General features: G+C 37.1%; 1 protein-coding gene across 1 annotated transcript in view; it reads left to right on the forward strand.

The window, feature by feature from the left end:
* The window catches only part of HDAC9 (histone deacetylase 9), a 1063574-nt gene that overhangs the window by 806751 nt on the left and 236617 nt on the right, over positions 1-20206 (forward strand). The window contains exon 18 of the mRNA XM_049893259.1: positions 15840-15947. Within this exon, the coding sequence (XP_049749216.1) occupies positions 15840-15947 (108 nt within the window). The remainder of the gene's footprint in view (positions 1-15839; positions 15948-20206) is intronic.

A 20206-nucleotide genomic window follows, 5' to 3' on the forward strand; every position in this document is an offset into this window, starting at 1 on the left:
CATCTTGAGGAATTTCCTTTCTATTCCAATATTCTCTAGGGTTTTCATCAAGAAAGGGTGTTGGATTTTATCAAATGCTTTTTCTGCATAGATAGAGATGATTATGTTGTTCTTTTCATTTTTTTCTATTAATGTGGTGTATTATGTTGATTGATTTTCTAATATTGAACCATCCCTGCATTCCTAGAATAAATCCCACTTGGTCGTATTGTATGCCTCTTTTAAAATGCTGTTGGATTTTGTTTGCTAGCATTTTGTTGAAGATTTTTGCATCTATATTCATTAGATATATTGGTCTGTAGTTTTCTTTCTTGTGGTGTCTTTGTCTGGTTTGGATATCAGGGTATGCTTTTAATTAATTTTGCTTGAGAGATCAGCTAGCAGGCTCCCATTAGCTTGTCATTGGTGATCTGGTTAACTGTGTCTTAGACAGGTAGTCTAATAGTTGGACAAATAGTTACAGGACAGGGCAGTTTCTATAAGGGTAGGAGCGATCCTTGACAAACAGAGGTCCAAAGTGCTGGGATCACCACAAATGCTGCTGGGTTCCAGGCCTGGGACAACAGTGCTGGCAAGTAAGAGCTGTAAGTCTAGATATGGTTCTAACTGAAGAAAAGCAAATGGCTCTTGTCTATATTGTAGGACCTGGATTATATCTATATTGCAGGACCTGGATAGAGGAGGGATCTTTATATCACATTTTGTAATATTTTTAACCATAGTAAAACAAGAAATGTATCACTATAGTATTAATTTGTTCTCACTAATTAATTCATTCACTTGACAAAAATTTATTGAGCATCTATTAGATGTCAGAACCTGATGATGTAGTGGTAAAGACAGACACCCGTAGTTCCACCCTCATAGTACTTACACTAACTCTCGTGGTACGTCAGTAGGAAGAGATCTGTGGAACAAATGACATAGAAAATCTTTTTTAAGTTCATAGCCATGTCCGGGTGGACTTTGGTTTAAATCCCAGCTCTGTACCTCATCAACTATGTAACTTTGGTCAAGTTACTTAACCTCTCTAAAGCTTCAGTTTCCTTACTTGTAAATGTGACTAACAATACATTTATTAGGCTGTCATGAGGACTAAGTTAGGTAATGTTTGTAAAATGCTTAACATAGTGTGTAGCACTTAGGAGGTTCTCCATCTTGTCCCCCACATCCTTTTCTGATGCTAACCAACGATACTTACTGCATGCTTTCTTTGAGCAATAAGTTTGACTTTGCTACCTCTTCCACTGAATCTACTAAAATATTAGGCTTTTATTTTTCTGCATTATCCAAACTCCCACCTCCGCTGTCACCATCCCCAGAAACAAAATATCTACTGGAATCTTTGGACATAAGAGTGGAGGCTTGAGCATAGAAAAACACTGCACTTCTCAACACTTCTTCTCAAAACAAGCAAATAATAAATGGATTTGCAGATGCCATTATATGCAACATGTAAAGCTCAAAGCAGAGTTAGTCAGAAAAACTAATGCTAAAATATTTTAGTAATTAAATCAAGCTAAAATTATTTCAGTGATTTAAAAACTTAGGTAATTTCTAACTTATTAAATCAAGATACTTTATGCAGGAATATTGATGCACAACAGATGATTCCTTAAAAAAAACTCCTCACCTGATGCAGTGCAAAAATCAAAAAGATATTTAATCTCTTTTACAGTTAAATTTGCAGACAACATGCCTACAATGGCACAGAATCGGTACTGTTATGAAAAACCTCAGTTTCTTTGTTGAGTCTGGTGTCTGTCAGTAGGTTTCTAGGGGCATCTTGATCATTATTTAAGCTTAAACTCAGTTATTCAGAAATGCCCTGTGGCCTTAGCAGTGGCATAGTGTAGCAGCAAAAGCTTACCAAAGTGCTCAGTGTTAGGTGAAGAGTTTTGTTTCCCAACTTTCAGGGCAAAATATTTAAGGCACCTGAGGAAGGATCATGTACCACGTTATCTATGTAGAGTGCATATGAAACCTGTTTTGTTAATGATCACGATACTATTATATTAACTCTGTGAATATTTCCAAAAGGAATCAATAAACTGCATTTCAGTTATACAAAGAAGGAGACGGTGCCTAAATTCCTTCTAAGTCATCCCCTTTCCCTTTTAAATACCATCGCATCCACTTTCAGGACAGGTAGCTTAATTTCTATCATGTGCGGCTTTTCAGAGCATTAGCTTTGTTTCGGGTGCCAATAATTGAGCTATGCTGAATGTGCTTGGAAGAGTCTGCAAAGGCCCGCATTCATTCAGGAAACTCCAGTTGAACTAGATCCATATGTTGCTCAAAAAAGAAAAAAAAAATGTAGCTTTCTGATTGGAGGGAGTTTCTGGCTTCCAGCATTATCACAGATGATTTTCTGTTCTTTGATGTGCTGCGGAATATAAAGTAATGTTAGAAACAAAACCCTGGAATTTTTTTTTTTTTTTCCGTTAGTTAACATTTACTGAGAGCTTGCTACTTCCAGTACTAGGTTGCACTATGTTACGTGTGCTGACTAATTTAATGCTGATAGTAACCCTATGAGGAAGACGATACAGTCTATGATATTTTTCATAGGGATTGGAGCTGTTAGCAAACTTGCCCAAGTTTGAACAGCTTGTATGTGGTGGAAGTGCTGGTTTTCAAGATCTCTAACTTCAAAGTCAAAATAAATAACGTGCTATTGTATTAAATGTCGATGATTCCCTTGTCATTGCCACCACCCCCCAAAATGGGATAAGATAGAGGAGACTGTTCAAAGGTTAGTTCTGTGGAATCACTGTTAAAAAGCCTTTGAGGAAGCCTGACAATTTCTGCAAATCCTGAGGTTGTGGAAACCTCTAGGTACCCACTGTAGGTATACTGCTTGAGATAAATTATTGTAACCATTCTGTCTTGGTACAACTTATCTTGACAGGGATAATTCATTAATAAAACTCCTAACACAAATTTCTAGTTTTACCTTTTAGCTCCACCTATTCGTTCTATCCCTCTCCTCAAAGAGAGTTCTTCTCTGCGCAGCTTGGATGAGAAGTTCTTTCTCTATGAATTCAATGCTTCTCAGATTATCGTGTGGTGAAAGACAAGGTTTTGTTTATCTGTGTCTTATTTCCAATTTGTCAAAGAGTAATACTTTTGTAGGATGTAATAAAAATGAATTAAAAAAAGGAAATAAAAAAGATACACAAAATAAAATCCCCAATGATTTATTATTATATTCAACAGACATAAATTTAAAACCAAAAAACCCACTGCCGTCGAGTCGATTCTGACTCATAGTGACCCTATAGAACAGAGTAGAAATGCCCTATAGAGTTTCCAAGGAGCACCTGGTGGATATGAACTGCTGACCTCTTGGTTAGCAGCCGTAGGACTTAACCACTATGCCACCAGGGTTTCCAGACATAAATATACTCCACACAAATTGCTATAAAAGTTTCTAAATGTGTATTTGTGTTTATCTTGTTGTGGACTGGAAATAAATACTCTCTGAGACATCCTTATTCTATGGGCCACATGTTGAATAGCAGTAATCTAGACCAGTGGTTCTTTATATGGTTGGATTTAGACCTGCCATCTTGCTAGTTTGTCTGTTTGTCCCATCTGGTTTTTGTTGCTGTTTTTCCTTTTTCTCTTTTTCTGCCTTCTTTTAGATTAAGTATTTTTAAAAATTATTCCATTTTATCTCCACTATTGGCTTTTTTTTTTTTTTTGGCTTATTAATTGAACATCTTTTTTTCATTTTTAGTAGTTTCCTGGGCATAATATTCATCTTTTATTTGTAACAGTCTGCCTTCAAATACATTTCAGGTGTAATGTAAGAAACTTAAAGAGGTATATTTGTAGTTCCTCCCTCCCATTCATTGTGTAATTATTGTCATACATTTGACTTTTACATGTGTTATAAACCCCAAAATACATTGTTTTTATTTTTGTTTTAGACAGCCAATTATCTTTTTCAAGGGGTTAAATATGAGAAAAAAATTATATATATTTACCTGCATGATTACCGTTTGCATCACTCTTCATTTCTTTGTCATAAATCTGAGTTTTTATCCTGTATCATACTGTTTTTCCTGAATAACTTCCTCTATCAAAAAAATTTTTTTTTCTAGCTTTGATCTGATGATGATATGGTACTTTAGCTTTTGTCTGCATGAAAAAAATCCTTATTTTACCTTCATTAAAATATATTTTACTGTTATAGAATTCTATGTTGATATTTTCTTTTCTTTCAATACACTGAAGTCATTTCATTGTCTTGTAGCTTGAATAATCTCTGCTAAAAAATCTTTTATATTTCTTATCTTTGTTCCTTTCTATGTATGTGTCCCTTTTCTCTGGCTGCCTTCAAGATATTCTCTTGAATTTTTAGCAGTTTTACATATGATATGTCTAGGTATGCTTTTCTTGTTTGCATGATTGATGATTATGATGTGTCTAAGGTTTTCCTGTTTGTGTGATTAATTTTTTTTGTAGTATGCTTTGAGTTTCTTGGATCTTTGGTTACATTATTTAAAAAAAAATTCTCTGGTGTTATCTCTTCAATATTTCTTCTGCTTCATCCTCTCTGTCTCTCTGTCTTTCACGTCTCTACCTCTATTAGACTATTTGATATTGATCCATATTCTTACATGTTCTGCTCTATTTTTATAACTCTTTATGTTTTTGCTTATTTTTATTGATTTTTCACTCATCTGTGTTGATTGTACTGTTGAACCTATTCAAGGAATTCTTTATCTCTGATAGCAGTTTATTTTTAGCATTTCCATTCGACTCTTCCTTATACAGTAAAACCTGCGAAAGCTGAAACCTGTATAAGGCAGAAACCTTTCAGAGAAGGAAAACTCAAATATTTTCCACTAATAGAGAGCAATAAAAAAGTGTTAAGACTGCACCCTGTAAAAGGCAGAAAACTTGCAAGACCTGGAAAAACAAGGCAGTCCTATTGAATTCCTGCTTTCACAGGTTTCATTGTATTTCCCATCTTTCTACTGAAATTCCCTATCTGTTCATTCATGGTGTTCAGCTTTTCCATTGGTGGCTTTACCATGTTAAATCACAGATATTTTAAAGTGCTTGTCTGGTAGTTCCAACATATGGGTCATCTCAGTCTTATTCTGTAGATTGTTTTATCTCCATATTGAAAAAACAATTTTGTTTTTTCCTGATTTTTAATGTGACTCTTTTATTTATTTATTTTTAATGCTAGACAGCATGCGTAGAATTATAGAGACTGAGGTAAATCACAGTGCTCTCTGGAAATGGGCAAGCTTCTCTGTGTAGAGTGTTCAGTCAATCTAGTCAGAAGTTGAGCTAGCTTGGAGTTTTCTTGTTACTGTTGTTACCTTTCATACATTTGTTGTTGTTAAGTGCAATCAGGTTGATTTAGACTCGTAGTGACATAGTCTTTAAATTTCTCTAGAACTATGCCTTCTACTGAGGGTAGGGGCTAGGGTACTGGAGAGATTTTCTCAGTGGTTCTGCTTCCTCCTCAACTATTAGCAAGCCCTACATGCCTGTGCCACAAGAGGCGTTCTCTCTTCATGTTCTTACCACTATCCATGTGGTAGAGTGCTTTTACTTATTAGTTACTACTAGACTTTTGGTGAGGGCGGGGGATGTTCCTTATTGCCATAGTTAAGTCTCAGTCTTAGGCAGGCTCTGTGTGTCCGGACCGTTTCTTAACATTCCAACCTTCCTTCCTTTGGCAGCCAAACTGTACCTTATATCTGTGGTTGGGCTGGGTTTGAATTTCTCAGTGCTAGCTTGCCTCTACGTGGTATCAGTTTAGAGTACTAGATCCAAGATGACTACTTCCGCATGTTCCAGGCATAGAGAATTTTTTCTTCAACTCTTCTACAGCAACAGAACTTAACCTATATGTGAGGGGCCAATGGTTTTCCTGCCGTCTCCAGTACGGCACAAGGGTTTTGCCTCTCTTGCTGCCCCAGAAGCAATAGATATTTGCCTGGGTCCTGAGGGCCAGAAAGTTTGCTACTCCTCCCCAAGGGACTGAAACTTTCGCTTTGTGGGAGAGAAGTTTTCAGGAAAGCTAGAAGGACTCTGTGCTTGTCCTCCAGCAGCCTCTATTACCTAGCCCTGCCTCTAGTTTTTCTCATGAGCACTCGGTGAAGGAATGTAGGAAACAACTCGAGAGTGACTGTGAATTCTCCTAAGTCTGGAGCTTCCAGCTATTTTAAACTGACAAGCTAACCCACACTTGACCTTTAACACTTTATTAACATTTCAGCTGATTTCTTCTTACTGGCTTATATGGAGGCCACTTCTCTCTCCCATGCTCTGGTGAAGGAGATTTGTGTCTGCCATTACTCCATGGAGAGGTATATATATATATTTTTTTTAATTCAAGTTACTTGGCTACCTGTGACCTTAGCTCTGTAATGTGCTAAAAAATTATGATTTCATAATTATCTGGCTTTTCACCTGTTATTAGAGTGAGAGTATCATTATTTGCAGCTTTCTAAGCCATAGGCAAAAGAACAAGTTTAGATCAATTACTCTTAAGTTATAGCCACAAACTCTTCGGGGACCATGAAGTTATTAATTATAAGACATCCTTGAGTTCATATATTTGCCAAGCATTGTCCATGAACCGAGTAAGTATTATGTATCACAAATATGTGGGCGACATTTTCAAATGCATGTAGGTGTTGCTGCAATTAATCTACTCAAAATTAATTTCGAATTGCTGAATTACTTATAATTTTTCATCACTGTATTTTCTCAAGTAAAAAATTTTAATGATATAATAAAACTCTCTGCAGGGTTTTAAATATTTTTAACATTTACTGGAAACATCATACTTCAAACCCTGAGCAGCCATGCTGTAATCTTATCCTCAGACAGAAGTTGGAATCCTTTATAGATATACCCACAGAACAGAGTAGTGACACTCTTCAAGTGCCTACCTTGAGAAATACTCTTGAGTTAAACTGTGATGAATGCACACAAGGAAGCTACCGAACTAGTTTCTCTGAGACACTTTTTTGTCCTTCCTACTTTATAACCTAACTTTGTATGAAAAAGCCATTCTGGACTGCAGATATTAGGCATTGGCAAGCCAGTGGTTATATTGAAAACACAGGTTTGTTTTAGCCTGGCTAGGGATTTTTAAAAAATTGTCAGTATTTAAGGTTGAAAATTACACTTAAGAATACAGATTTATGGTTACTGATGAAACATTATACCCTCATTTCCTTATGACAAAAATTTTCTGGAGCTGTGTAGACATTGCCCGGTAAGACATGGCAGAGAAGCTCCAGTCAACCACAGATTCCACCAGAATGGGTCCTCCGTTTACCTTGTGTTACATTCCATATACATTACCAGTTCAGCTTCTAGTGTCATCAACCATGTAACCATTATGTTTACTCTGATCTGCATTGCTTCTATATGCCAATCTCTCCAGGCTCTTTTTTGTACTCTGTCCCTGTCCATAGACTATACGTGGTCACAATATGTCTATCTTGGTCATCTTAGCAACCAAAAAAAAAAAACAAAAACTTTACTTCCTAGTGAGCATTTAAATTATTCTTGTCCCATATCTGAGGAAGAAGGGAGAAAGGTGGTTGTTGTTATTTTGGGAGAAGGTGGTTGTTGTTATTATTTCTTAAACTATAAATGACATGACAATATATATTATCCAGTGACAGATCTATTTATGGACCATTGACTTCCTTGGAGCACTGGTCATTTTTTTATACTTCATGTCATGATTTTATTTTTTTGTCCATTTTAATGTGATCGTTCTCACAGCGAATAATAGAAAGACGAAGTAGAAACTGAAGGATACCAGATACTTACCCAGAAGGTTTGTAGAAGCACAGAGCCTTCTGAACAATGAAGTATACTTGGGAAATGCCTTCATGTTCTTGCAAATTCTGAATCTGTCGTGGTTTCTTGTCATTTATATTCATGTTCCTAACTCACAGTAGAAAAAAGAAACTGTGAAAACAATGTTTTTTACAATGTTATTTTGAACTCTTGGCTGTTTGGAATCTATGTGTGGAGGGAAGTGAACATTTAGAAGGATGGGCACATTCAGAAATGGTGTTTACATACTTACACTCAACAAAATGAGTCATGGCTGCTCAGAGGCAGCATACTCTCCATCTACTTCCAGCCTGACACGAGTGCAGGGACAAAACCTACACTGAAAAACAACTATTTCTCAAAGAGCTAATTTTAAAAGGTAGAAATGGCTGTTTTTTTTGTGCGTGTTTGTAGATGCCCATAATCATATGATGTTCCTTGATCTTTTAATTTTGCCACTAATATATATTTCTTTTTTGAAATCATGAAAAGAAAGTGAAGTCCTTTTTCTTTGATGTATTAAGGAAAGATAAGTTGAGATTGGAGCAAAAATTTGGGAAGAACTCTAAAAGGTTTTTTCTGGCTCTGTCACTAGCATTTGTGAAACTTAAGAAACTTAAAAGGGCAGAACAATGCTTAGTAATAACTTTATAACAGAGTTGGCTCTGTTCAGTTCTCAGAATTATTTGGATAAATTCAGGAACGGAACAATTGTGATAGAAATTATTCTTGGTTGAATTCCAAAGATTAAAAAATGAAAAAGAACAAGAGACAGAACACAACATATAAAAAAAAGAATGAAAATATATAGCATTTTCCTGTTTTCTGTCTTCTTTTTCATACTTTCTCTCTCTTTTTGCTGCTTCTTTCTTTCTCTCTTTTTTCTTTTTCTCTCCAGCTATATTCCATAAAGGATTTAAAGCAGCTTCCAACAACAAACAAACATGAACTTGGTTTCTTTTTTTAACATGGATGTAATAATCATTCAAAAGTGAAATTTCAGTGAGGCCAGAGATGAGATTAGTGTATACAGTGCACACTACAGTAGCTACTGTTTTGCTAGAAGGGTACCACCAATTTGCTTGCAGATTCCTAGCAGCCAATATAAAGAAGGTAACACAGTTATTTATATTGTTCTCAGTAATGCTAGGCCAGAATCCCTCAGCCTTGGCATTGCTGGTGTTTCGGGCTGGACAATTCTTTCTCGAAAGAATTTTTCTTTCTAAAAGTCCTGTGCATTTAGGATGTTTAGCAGGATCCCTGGCTTTGACCCACTGGAAGTCAGTAGTACCTTTGCCTCAGTTGAAATCACCAAAAAATGTTTCTAGACGTGGTGAAATGTCCCTATGGGGAAATCACCCCATTGAGAACCATTGCTGTAAGAATGATGACAAACAAATTACAACACTCAAGAAAAGCCCAACTATTCCAGGTTCAAACTGTAACATTTACTGAAGAAATGTATTAGGAATTTTATCATGGCAGAAGTTCAGTACCTTTAAAGATAAAATATGTATGTAGTTCTTACCATCCACCTGGCTAATTGATTTAATTAGGAAAATCTTTAATTCTACAGATATGATTAGAATCTTTAATTTTTTAAATTTAGAATTTAAAAAATTGTTTATTATTCATTTATCCTTTTAGTTTTTCTTTTTTTTTTTTTTAACTAGGATAGAAATCAGTATGGGTTAAGAGATTGTGATTTTTTTTTTCTGGGTTCTCATCCAACTCCTCTAGTTACTAGCTGAATAAAGTCTCTGAATTCACGTATAAAGCTATTTAATAATAGCACCTATGTCAATGGTTGCTGTAAGAATTATATGAGTTAATACAGCTTTGCACTGTGCCCGGATCTTAATAAGTACTCAAAAATTGTTCGATGATAGCTACTACAAATATTATTAGCATTATAAATAATAAAGAACAGGAATTCATAAGGTAGGGGAATTTATAATAAAACTGAAAACTTGAACTTTCTATATTAGTTTTCTAGTATTTTCTCCCTTTATATTCTGAATTGCATTCTGCCATGACTTTGATCATGTTTCTACTGCTCATGTTCCCATAATTAGTGTTTATCTTAACAATTCTTATTCTCTTTCACTACCAGTAAGAGAGATTGCAACATGTTTTTCTTCTTTTTAATGTGGATAGTATTACCTAGTGGCTAAGTTTTTATAAATAGATGTGTAACTAGACTTTTTTGCCCTCACTCTCCTTTCTAGTACAGTTTCTCCACACCTCTGTAGAGAGAGCACCTTTCTCATTATTTTAGGAGCCTCTGAATGATGACATGACTAATATGAACAATTGTCATATGCTTCTGAATTGCAGGACTTTTTTTGTTCCTGTGTCTCTCTCTGCCCTCTCCTCTTCTTTCTTTCTCCCTTTCTTTTGTACTGATGTGTCCTGCTGGCCACAACTTAACATCTGTTACTGATGTTCTGAAGCCTTTACATTGCCGTTGCTCTGGATTCTCTTGAGGCCCGTAGAAAAGTGGGGAATATGCCTCTTCCCAAATGATACCATGTTGTTACTGCTTCGTTCCCGTTGTTTTATGGAGTTTTAACTGCATTGCCTATTTCAGTTTTTACTTACAGATTTTTCAACTTCTCTACCCCTTTTACCTGCCTTATGAGTTTCAGGAGTATGGACTGGGAGGATCTCAGTGGTAGACACTCTGTTGCCTTCAGAATTGTGCCCCCTCGTCTGATTATTCAATCTTCCTTATGGACCGAGTTTGTATGATTCTCCACTCTAAGGCATAGTTCCACTCTATATCATCTCAACTTTGCTCAGTTTCTTGCACGAATAGACTTTCTCTGGACCAGCTCCCACCTAACATGCACAGATATTACTGAACCTCAGTTTTGGGCATATGTTAGGTCCAGACCCTCCTTCATATTTATAAAGTGAGTTAAACTTTTGGAAAACTATTTCAAGATTGATGAATCTTAATTGTGTCAATAAGACTAGGCTTCTGTGTACGTATTACTCGGTGGACCATTAAAGCTACCTCAATGTTTGTATATTAGCTACATTGTCAGAAATATTTAAAAGGTAAAAGCATTATATATATATATATATATACATATATATATGTATATATATATATATTTTAGGAAGTTATATAAGCAAAAGCTTGGTAAAGATTCTAGGTGAATTCTGAGCAGTTCAGTAAGTTGGGTATTACAACATTAATTCTAAAATTCAGTATATCCCACTATCCAGGTATGTAGCATATCCTTGGGGACTTCTGCCCAGAATCCTGGCAAGATTTTTTTCCCTGTCACCCAGAAGAATAATTTCTGACCTTAAAAAGGGGACATGAAATTACCCATGCTCACTCAGATGTGAGATGAATACACAGTTTCTTTTTTCTCCCAATTCTGGTGATCTACTTCACAATTAAAAATGCATCAGTCTCTTCTAGTTCAAACAGCTGCCTTACAGTTTAAAAATGGTTTCTTCGAAGATCAACTTATTTTTGGACTCAGTCTCTTTAGGTAATTTAATCTCTCAGAGTCCTCTCCTAACACTTTCTTCTCTCTCATTTGGATGCCTGAAGGAGAGTTAGAGACTTGAACGGGACCCTGGATATTTGTAATGTCCTCTGGACACTCACGTTTCCAGGGCAAGATTCCTGATCTACCTGGTTGTTCCTGATCTCCAAACATTTGAAGCTGTTTGGCAGATGATTACCTTCTGATTTCTGCTTTCACTGCAAGCTGGTGCTTAGCAGGGCTCTTGGGCTTAGACAGCCTCATTTCAGATCTCGCTGGTGTTAGGGGTCACCCTGAGCTTATATAAGCCTCGAGCTCCTTTACATTCCAGCCACAAGTAGTGCATTTCATAGACTCTCCCCATAGCACACTACTTGGATGGTTGTGGAAACTTGAGTCTTGCAGTCACATCACACGGGAACCAAGAGCATCCTAGGAATGTTTCATTCTGGTCTACCATTTACCTTTTAGCAGGATATTGTAGACGTAGACTGAAAAAAACAAAAAAAACAAATGTGAATCAGAACAAAAGACCTCTTATAGTTTTCTCAACTTACCTAATAGATTTTCCTCTCTATAAGCATTTGTTCACATACACTCTTTACTGCCCCCCCCCCCTTTCTATCATACTTCCTTGGTCTGCCTGTCACCAATATCTTCAGACAATAAAAGGGAGCTTTTGACCTTTTCTTTCTCTGCATCATATCCTATCTGTAGCCTAGGTGAGAAACCCCATGAAAGCCTGTCACAGGTAGAAAGAGTCTCTTCTCTGGATATCATTCAAAGAAACAGTGACAGCATTCTCCTGATGCTATCGTCAGTATAGAGCCATATGATCTTAATCCTTGATATATAAAGAAATTTGGAAAAAAAACATTCCTCTTTCACCTGCTGATTTTTAAAAAAATTTTTTTCACTCTATTTTAGATGAAGGTTTACAGAACAAACTATCTTCTCATTAAACATTTAGTACACATATTGCTCTATGACAGTGGTTAACAACCCCATGTTATGTCAACACTCTCCCGTTTTGACCTTGAGTTCCCTATTACGAACTTTCCTGTCCCCTCCTGCCTTCTAGTCCTTTCCTCTGGGCTGGTGTGCCCCTTTAGTCTCATTTGGTTTTATGGGCCTGTCTAATCTTTGACTGAAGGGTGACCCTCAGGAGTGACTTCATTACTGAGCTAAAAGAGTGTCTGGGGCCATACTCTAGGGGTTTCTCCAGTCTCTGTCAGGCCAGCAAGTCTGATCTTTTTTTGTGAGTTAGAATTTTGTTCTACATTTTTCTCCAGCCCCATCTGGGACCCTCTGTTGTGATCTCTGTCAGAGTAGTCAGTGGTGGTAACCAGGCACCATCTATTTGTGCTGGACTCAGTCTGGTGGAGGCTGTGGTAGTTGTGGGCCATTAGTCCTTTGGACTAATCTTCCCCTTGTATCTTTAGGTTTCTTCATTCTCCCCTGCTCCCAAAGGGGCGAGACCAGTGGAGTATCTTAGACGGCTTTCACCTATTGATTTTAATACCTATTGATGTGAAATCCTATTTTGAATGTGAACAACATTATCTTTACATTCCTTCTGTAACAATTCTAATACCCTTTTTGGCTTATGTACCACCATCCCCAAACACAAACACACATACAAATGTACACACACACACACACACACACACACACCCCAAGAACAGGGATGAATTGGACAAATCAAGGGTAAGTTCATATGTATGGAAAGAAAAATGATAAAAGCATGCCAATATTTTTATGTATGTATGTATTTTTTTTTTTTTGGAGCCCTGGTAGCTCAGTGGTTAAGTTTGGCTGCTACCCAAAAGGTCACCAGTTGCAGTCTACCAGCTGCTCCTTGGAAACCCTCAGGGGCAGTTCTACTCTGTCCTATAGGTCACAATGAATCAGAATCAACTCAACAGCAACAGGTTTTTTTTTTTTTTTAGTATTTTATTTATTCATTTACAATATATCCCAAAATCAAGGAAAAGGGAATTTTGAATTGTATGTAGTTTTGAGTCACTCGGTAAATCTTTAGGAATTATTGACTTATTTTATCTTTGCTTGTTTTCCCGATAACATTAAATCGTATTATTGTGAGCTTTCCTAGGGCTCCTATGATTCTGTAATGACGTAAAAACCTGTTGCTGACAAGTGGATTCTGACTTATAGTGACCCTATAGGACAGAGTAGAACTGCCCCATAGGGTTCCAAGGCTGTAAATCTTTATGGAAGCAGACTGCCACATCTTTTTCCTGCAGAGCGGCTGGTGGGTTAGAGCTCCCGACCTTTCAGTTAGTAGCGGAGCGCTGAAACAGTATGCTACCAGGGCAGGTTAAAAACAAGATCACACAATATAAATGCTGGTTTTAATTTTCAAGTTCAAGTAACTACTTCAGTTGGCTCAGTAAAAAATTGAACTTCTAATTTTGAGGACAAATGATCAGGGCCAGCGTGCATTGCCTCACGTTTTAGCTAATAATGTTGACTGTGATGGTGACTATGACGTTGATGCAAAAATTAACCCTTTGGCTGTGTGAACCCACCCAGTGACTCTGCAGGAGAAAGACCTGGCAGTCTGTCTTTCATAAAGATTACAGCCTAGATAACCCCATGGGACAGTTCTACTCTGTCACATGGGGTTGCTGTTAAGTCGAAATTGACTCAACACCACCTAACAACATGACACTAGCTGAATGTTTTCAGTAAGCAACCAGACCTTGGGGAGTGTCGTAGAAAGACATGTGCTGTCGGGGTCAGAAGCTCTGTGTGATGGTCCTTGGACCAGTGAATAACCTCTCTAAGCCACACTGTCCACTAGTTCAAAAAACACTAGTGAGAATCCCTTCTGTGTGCCAAACATTACAAAATGAGAAGTAGCTAACTTTTGCTCATCACTCATTTGATCTTTACCAAAATCATGTGCAACTGATACTTTTTGAAAAGCCCCATTTCACAGACAATGGAACTGAGGTATCGAATAGCTAAAAAAGTTGTCCAAGGTCACTTGGTTTTAGTGGTGAAATCACTGGTGGAGCCCAACAGTCTGACGCCACAGCCATCTCTTTTCACCGCTATGCTATTGCTGAAAAGATTTAATTTTATGATTGTTTGTTTTTTTAGACAGGATTTAGGTTGGTAAGGATCTCATAAAAAAAACCATGTGAAAATGCTTGGGAAAGTGCTTAGTGCATTTTTCACATATGTTATTGTTATTTACTGCATTTGTTGCTTTTGCCTAGGCCTCCGGCATTTAATTTATATTTTTAAAAATATCTTTTTCCCCCACTTAACCCATTTGGAGGAAACCCTGGTGGCATAGTAGTTAAGTTCTATGGCTGCTAACCAAAAGGTGGGCCGTTGGAGTCCATGAGGCACTCCTTGGAAACTCTATGTGGCAGTTCTACTCTGTCCTATAGTGTCGATATGAGTCAGAATCAAGTTGATGGCAGTGGATTTTTTTGGAGGGGGGAGACGGAGTGTTGATTTTATGTGTGCTTATTGAATGCATGAAAAAGAGTAAACAGATTTTATAAAAGAAGACGTGAAAGAATATAGGTACATGCTTTGTTTTGATAATAATGTCCTTCTTGTGTAGAAGCAGGAGCCCTGGTGGCCCAGTGATTAAGAGCTACAGCTGCTAATCAAAGATTGGCAGTTCGAATCCACCAGGCGCTCCTTGGAAACTCTATGGGGCAGGTCTACTCTGTTCTATAGGGTCACTATGAGTTGGAATCGACTCGATGGCAATGGGTTTATTTTGCTTTTAGTATAGAAGTAACCATGTATTTTACTGGCCAATCCAGTTTTAACCTTGCCAGTTTACACTGCACTCAGCTGCCAACCATCACTAAAAGTTAGAAATTTTAAGCTTCCACTTTGAAAATTAAATTGCTCCCTGCAATTTAATGTTGTTAATGTTTTAAGCAAGGACCACACACTCCGTGGATTTAGCTGGAGAACCTGAACTGTGCCTGCTACTTCCTATTCACTGACTGCTACTGCTACCTGTTTAATAATTGTCTTTGGCTCCCTGTAAACCTACAGCCAGAAAGGTATTTGAATTTTTTTGTTTTAGCACTTGCAAATCCGATTTTTATGTATAGCTAAGTGCTCCTAGCTTTTGCTCTATCTACTACTTGTGCCTGGTTTCTAGCAGGCCTGTAACTAAGCCAGATCCGGCCTATGTAATGCTGTTTGTAATGAGAAATCTAAACAGGGAATGGCAGTGAGGCATGGCAGGAATGTGTTTCCATTGGAGAAGTCAGTGTAGAGAAAAAGTATAAGCAAAGCCATGTCCAGAAGGCCTTTTCAGCTGGCCAAGACGGAAGACTAATGTTATTGTACATAGGCTGTTACCCTGCCAGCCCTCCCTCACAGATTTGCTTTCTCTCTCCCTTCTTCTCCCTCATGCTCCCCTCCCCCTCCCTCCTCCCTTCACCTCTTCCCTCTCTTTCTCCTCCCTCTCTCTTTCTTTGGGCTCTGGGACTGTTTGCTCAGGTGGACAGTGACACCATTTGGAATGAGCTGCACTCGTCCGGTGCTGCACGCATGGCTGTTGGCTGTGTCATCGAGCTGGCTTCCAAAGTGGCCTCAGGAGAGCTGAAGGTGAGGTCTGGGTTGCATTAAGTGTGGGAAATCCAGAGAAGAAGCTGAAACAGAGATGTTGTTGTTTGGGAATTGTGGGGAGTGTGATGTGGTAATAAAAGGAAAGAGGTGGAGGGAAGGGGGCAGGGAGATGGCCACTAAGGTGTGATAATAACTTTTCTGTAGGTAGGTAGTAGCTGATCTTGCTCTTCGGGCCCTTCTCTCCCCAGGAAACTGCGGTTAGGATCCTCTGGTGTGTTTTTAAGAGTATAGAGATGGTGAGCAAAGCTATGGTCCAGGTTAAAAACACCAAAAAACTTAGTATATACATATCTATCATGCTGTCCTGGGATTCTCTTTTGAAGCAATTTAAAAAATATGATTACTGAGTAGTATATATAAGCTCAAAATACCACCCAGAGAGAGGCGGCGGGGGGGGGGGGGGGCGGGGGGGAAGGTAAATACCAGACGGGAAGGATTGGGAGGAAGAAGGAAATTGTTGATTAGGAGGGTAATGATCCAGAGTATGTTTTTCCATGAAAGAACTTCAAAAATGAACTATGCTTTATTGTTCTTTTCTTTTTATGGTCTCTTCTTTTCTACATCATATGAAAAGAACAATGTACAAACCCCAACGTTCCCCAGTCTAAACAATTTATAAAAGCCAGAGACCTGACAGACGTTGACATTTTATTTGGTATTTTAACAGTGCTATTTAAAGGTATGCCATGTGTGGCTTGAATGCAGTTACCCCAATAAACTTTGTTGGTGCTAACATGACTTTTTAATACACTGGTTCACACACTTCATAACGCAATCTGAGTGGTGATTGATTTGGCATTTTTAGCAATTGTGGGGCTTAAGGGAAATATATCATGACCAATAACATATGCACTGTGAGTTTTGTTAATCTAAAATAAAATCTAATTAGGAGTATTTTTCTTTGTGTCTAATGAATTTTTATTCAATTACACCTGACTGTTCCACTTGTGATTATATATGCAGGGTAGGAATGTGCACTTTATAACACGTTGTCTGTCCCAGAAGCCTTTGCTCTAACTCTTTAATTCACTTTCTTCTTAAAGAAGTCAGAACCTACAGAAATGTTTAAATAAGGCAGACTATATTAAAAAAAAAAGATGTGCCTTATGTGCTGTTGACATGGTCACCCTCAAGACAATAATTGTTCATCTCATGGGATTAAAGGTGCTTTTAATGTGGTGCTTACTATTCAGTCTTTACCTTTGATCCCAAGCAATTGAATGTGGAAAATAATCAGCCTTATAGAGAGATTTTGCCGGTTTCCAGTAACACTTTTGGAATAACTCTCCTGTTTGAGTGATGTCATTTGTAGTACTGGAATAAATTGACATTTTAAAAGAACAAAATTTGAGGGTCTTACTTTCAAAAGAATTCAAATGTCAGACAGCAGCCAAGCCACAATATTGTAATTTTCAAAAAAGATAATGCTAACATAGTCCTACTTGATAATAATAAAAACTGTTGTTAGTATCAACAATTTATGATTGTTATAAATATGTAAAATGTAATCAATAATTCAGAATCCTTCTCAAGTAGAATGCCTACATGTTACTCACTCTTAGCAAAATCATCAACGTTATTTTCTCACTGTGTGTAGAATTGCCAAATGCATGTATGAAGAGAATTGAACAAAAACCTAATTCTATTTTTAAGAGTTAGCTATTTATAGTAGACAACTACCAAAAAAAAAAAAAAAAATCAACAACATATAATGTGGACAAGCTGACAACCAGCTGTGCTAACATTGGCTATTTATGTAAAGAACAAAGATTTGGACAAATGCTTCCCCCTCCCTGCCCCCCCCACGCCATGGTTTAGGAATTAGCAGGAATGGTTAGAAAAGAAAAAAATAGAGGGAAAAAAATCAAGCTTAAGAATCAAGAAGCCCTAGTTCAGCCTCTTCCACTTGAATACTCTGTCATTTGTGGCAGATCCCTTAACTTCTCTGGGCATCAGTTTTCTGTTCTGCAAAATGAGCAAGGTGAAATTCATGATGTTGAAGATGTCCCTTGGTACTGGCATTCTGAACTATTCTGTGAGTAAAAAGTAGATCTGATTCTCAATTATATATACTGTATTATCCCAAATAGCAGATATTGCAAAGCTAATTGCAACTTACTTTGGCAAACATCCCAAATTTTACAACTTGTTTATCTTTCTGATTATCAAGCCCAATCAAAGTAAAGTCCAAGGCAAGCAGGACCATCACAGAGGCTCCAGTGTTGACCTGACGGGTCAAGAGACTGAACTCCTAAGTTTATAATAATTTGAACAGGCCTCTGTGAAAGCCATGTGGCAAGGGTGACATTCACAAATGATTCAGAGCCACAGTGAAGAACTGAGGTACAAAGCTATGTTTAGAGAAGCTTAACCTGAAACACCAAACTTGTTGCCATCAAGTTGATTCTGACTCATAGCAAAAGTAGGAGAAATGAAAAGAAATAATAAAATATGGCCATAAACAGGAAAAAAAAATTAGTCAATGGAAACTGTTCCACAGGAAGCCATATGTTATAATTACTAAACAAAGACTTTAAATCATATGTTTTAAATATGTTCAAAGAAATAATAAAAACCTTGTTCAAAGAACTAAAGAAATGTATAATGGTGGTGTCTCAACAAATGGAGAATATAAATAGATTATAGAAAGAAGCAAATAGAGATCCTGAAGTTGAAGAGCGCAATAACTGAAATGAAAAATTTACTAGAGGGGCTCAACAACAGATTTGAGCAGGCAGAAGAAAGAATCAACAAGCTTGAAGATACATCAATTGAAATTACAGAACCTGAGAAATAGGAAGAAAAGAGAATGAAGCAACATTATCATAGCTTCAGAGACCTGTGGCACACCATTAAGTGTACCATAATATGCATAATGGGAGTCCCAGAAGCAGAGGAGAAAAAGAAAAGAAAATCCCTTAGCGTAGTCAATAAAACACAAGTAAACATCCTTGTGGTATTCTCTGCTTTCAGCCAAAATCCATCTGATACCAGCAAGGATATCTCTCATTCCATGTCCTCTTTTAAATCCAGCTTGAATTTCTGGCAATATACTGCTGCAATGACTTTTGAATGATCTTCAGCAAAATTTTACTTGTGTGTGATATTAATGAGACCATTTGATAATTTTTTGCATTCTATGGGATCACCTTTCTTTAGAATGAGCACAAATATGGATCTCTTCCAGTTGGCCAGGTAGCCGTGTTCCAAATATCTTGGCATAGATGAGTGAGCACTTCCAGCGCTACATCTGTTTGTTGAAACATCTCAATTGGTATTCCATCAATTCCTTTAACCTTGTTTTTCATCAGTGCCTTCAGCACAGATTGGACTTCTTCCTTCAGAACCATCAGTTCTTGATCTTATGCTACCTCCTGAAATGGTTGAACATTGACCAACTCTGTGTATTCTTCTAGGATGCCACCTAGACAATAATAATCAAATTGATGAAAGACAAAGAGAGAATCTTGAAAGCAGCAAGAGAGAAACAACTCATCACCTAAAAGGAATACTCTGTTAGGTTAACAGCTGGTTTCTCATCAGAAATCATGGACCCAAATGGCAGGGTGATGACATATTCAAAATGCTGAATGAAAGACTGTCAGCCAAAAATTCTGTCTCCAGCAAAACTAGCCTTTAAACATGAAAGAGAAATTAAGGCATTCCCTAATAAATAAAAAGTGAGAAAATTCATGGCTGACAAACCTACCCTACAAGAAATACTAAAGGAAGTTCTTTAGGCTGAAATGAAAGACAGTAGACAGTAATTTCAAATCCACTTGAAGATTTAAACAGCAGCAGTAAAAGTAACTACATTTTTTTTTTGTTTGTGACTTTCTTCTTTCTGATTTAAATGACCACTGCATAAAGCAATGGTTATAAATCTATGTTCATGAACACACAATGAATAAAGATACAATTTGTATAACATTAACAGCACAAAGTAGGGCATTGAAAATGGAATTATATGAGAAAAGCAAAGTTTTTGTATACACTGAAATTAAGCTTTTATTAAGTTGAGTTAGATTGTTAGAAGGTAAGATGTTAATTGTAATACCCAGGGCAATCACTAAGAAAATAATTCAAAAACTATATTAAAATAAATGACAAGGATATTAAAATGATACGTTAGAGGAATAGCAGAACAAAACAAGATATAAGATATACAGAAAATAAAAACCAAAGTCATTGTTTCAGTTTCAAACCATACCAGTACCACATGTGAGTTCCCACTGCTT

This window comes from Elephas maximus, chromosome 8 (genome assembly GCF_024166365.1).
Source record: "Elephas maximus indicus isolate mEleMax1 chromosome 8, mEleMax1 primary haplotype, whole genome shotgun sequence".
In the NCBI taxonomy this organism is placed as follows: Eukaryota; Metazoa; Chordata; class Mammalia; order Proboscidea; family Elephantidae; genus Elephas; species Elephas maximus.